General features: G+C 34.1%; 1 protein-coding gene across 1 annotated transcript; it reads right to left on the bottom strand.

The window, feature by feature from the left end:
- Positions 1-729: 729 nt before the first annotated feature.
- LOC127846018 (uncharacterized) lies at positions 730-1947 on the bottom strand. Its single transcript, XM_052377199.1, has one exon. The coding sequence runs from the start codon at positions 1945-1947 to the stop codon at positions 730-732; it is 1218 nt and encodes a 405-aa protein (XP_052233159.1).
- Between the last annotated feature and the right edge of the window lie 771 nt (positions 1948-2718).

The following is a 2718-nucleotide window of genomic DNA, read 5'->3' as shown; positions in this document are numbered from 1 at the left end:
AATTTTATTCTTATATTGATGAAATATTTTATCTTTAACATGAAGTACAAAAAACAAGTACCAAATTTTAATTGTTTTGTCTAAACTAAAAATCCAGATTGAGAAAGAAATAGCCCTCAGTAATGACAAATTACAAATCTTTGAACAAAAATGGAATCGGATTAAATTCTCATAATTTTTGTCCACTTATATACATTTCACTCTAATGTTAGTTTACCTTTCTAATATATTTTTTGTATATTTTTTTTCTCAATCTTATAAGATCATTTTGAATAAACAACAAAACACACAAGTCCAGTATGCTTGCTTCCCACTTTATACAACTCATCATTTTTCATAACTATTTTCTGTTGTTCTTTTCTTTTCTCTTTAAAAAAAAAGTATATATATTAGCATATCGTGTATAACATGTCTGAACTTTATTGCTTTGTACAATCACTATGTTGTATGATCATATACATGTATACATTGTATGTATTATATTGAATAAAAAAATAAAACAACTTAAAAAAAATGTTAACCATTGTAACATCAAATATTAATTACAAGCAAAAACCGACAAAAAAAATAAGTGCAGCAGTTTTACATGTTTTATAGTTAAACTCATTACCAAACGCTACATACATTCTTTACTTATAAGTCTTGAATACAGTCAATAAAGTCCCTCACATGCACTAAGCGATTTTATACTTAATACGCAATCAGGAAACATCTCTGGTTTTTACAAGGTCAGAAATAATCGTCGTCGCCCAAAATCGCATTTCCAAAGTCTTGGATAGCAGATGTTAGTTCATCATCTCTTCCTCCACCTCCTCCAGAAAATGCAACATTTAGAATAAGATTATCTGAAAGGGACTGTTTCGCTTTGGCTAAAGCTTCGCTGGGAATCTTCCTGAAGAGATTATAGCGCTGCTGAGTTCTGCTTTGCTCTGGAAACCCTGGTAACATGTCCCTTGCGGCAGAACTTGTAAAGAAGAAATGTGGAAGTCGCTTTGCCTCCAAAGCTTTATCGAGAAAGGCAATGAAGTAGCTAAGGGCTTTCTCTGCACTGTATAACTTGAAATGTTTATACTTGTGACATATGTAGTAGATCATATAGAAAGCAATTTGCTTCAAATGATACGACTTCAGGACCGTTACAATTTGGGGAGGAAGAAAGCTTCCTGCCTTTGCAATCTGTGTTGTTTTTACAAAATACGTTTTAACTATGCGCAGAGCGGTCATAATGAACAGCGTTCTTTGATCATCTCTTGCGACATCAAGAATATGTATTTCATATCCTGTAGACTTTGCACTCCAGATGAGGTCTTGATTAAAGTCTTCGCCATCAATCCATTTGCAGACAGCGTGAATGGGGCAGTTTAGAAGACAATCTTTGTATCGTGTTGTTTTGTCTAAGGACAAACAAAACGCGGGTACCAAATCCAAATCGATTACCTTAGCCGGTTTGCCACTAAATTTCAATTCAATTGTCACATTAATGGCAGGAGGATTCCAGTTTTGTGTCAGTCGAAAGGTTTCTGCATTTCTGAATATGGTACTAGCATCTTCGATTGTAAGGTTGTGTATGGCTTTATCCACCATGGAATAAAACACTCGTTCGTAAAGACGTTTAGATGAAATAAAGATCTGTCCGGCTTTGCTTTGGAATACTCCTTCCTCGAAGAGTTCGGGGCAGGATTTGCGTAGATTTTCCGGTGTTGTTCCAGTAATCTGTAAATAACAGAATCCAGGGATGTTTTTTCCACTAACAAGCGGGCTGGCAATATACATTCTTTCTACACGTTTTTCCAGACCTTCAATGTGGAATTCGAGCATCGAATCGAACTCGTCCGCTTTCCAGACTTTCAACCCATCTCGTGAGCTTCCCTGTCGTATGTAGGAGTCTATTCGAAGACCTTTGTACTGTGGGGATTGCCTTCTTAAGTCATGGAGAATCAAATCCATCACTTCGTCGGCTACCTGTCTCGACTCAGCGAAATCCGTTCTATCAAAATCTATATTGCCTATTAAGAAAAAGTTATCCATAAATTAATATCGATTAAAGTAAAAGTATGCTTTGCAGTTATACAATACAAAATAGCAGTCACCTTCCGGGTAAAAATTGTCAGAATAAGATCTTTCATTTACCTAGCTTAGTACTTTGAAACTATTGTATGATGTAGAATTTAGCTTTTAATTTGTTTTGTAGCCTTTAAAACCACAATATGAGTATGGTTAAAAAGCTGAAAGAATGTTCACATTCCACATAAGGACTTGTATCAATATAACGAGTTTCATCCACTTTGCTTAAGTACTTGCTGAGGTGTCTCAAGATCCCAATTTTATTTTTTGTAACCATGTCAACAACAATAATTTTCTGACATAAAACTGAAGTAATATGCATGCGTCACATATGACTTTTTATCCACATAGGAAATGTCATCATCATAGCTTAAATACTGTTTTGGTTTTTACAATTTCGTTTACAATCATTACAGTATACAAGAAAATATTCATACACACTACAAACATGTACATGCCTCTAACTAGGAATAAATAATTGGTTCGGTAGTAAACCAAATGACATTCAATGAAATATATTTCAGTTTGTTAAAATTATGCAAATGAAAAACTGTGTGAGAAATATACAATTGCTTTTGCTTCACAAAACAAGACAAGAAGATAATGAAATATTTGAAACATTATACAGTACATTTGCAGGAAGAGCGAGAGAAT

The sequence above is a fragment of the Dreissena polymorpha genome, chromosome 9, assembly GCF_020536995.1.
Source record: "Dreissena polymorpha isolate Duluth1 chromosome 9, UMN_Dpol_1.0, whole genome shotgun sequence".
Classification (NCBI taxonomy): domain Eukaryota; kingdom Metazoa; phylum Mollusca; class Bivalvia; order Myida; family Dreissenidae; genus Dreissena; species Dreissena polymorpha.
The sequence above is the reverse complement of the archived record's forward strand: the minus strand, read 5'-3'. Positions and strand labels throughout refer to the sequence as shown.

Excerpts from the sequence above, each read along its gene's own strand:
- LOC127846018 (XM_052377199.1), bottom strand. The coding sequence starts at position 1,947 with ATGGATTTGATTCTCCATGACTTAAGAAGGCAATCCCCACAGTACAAA.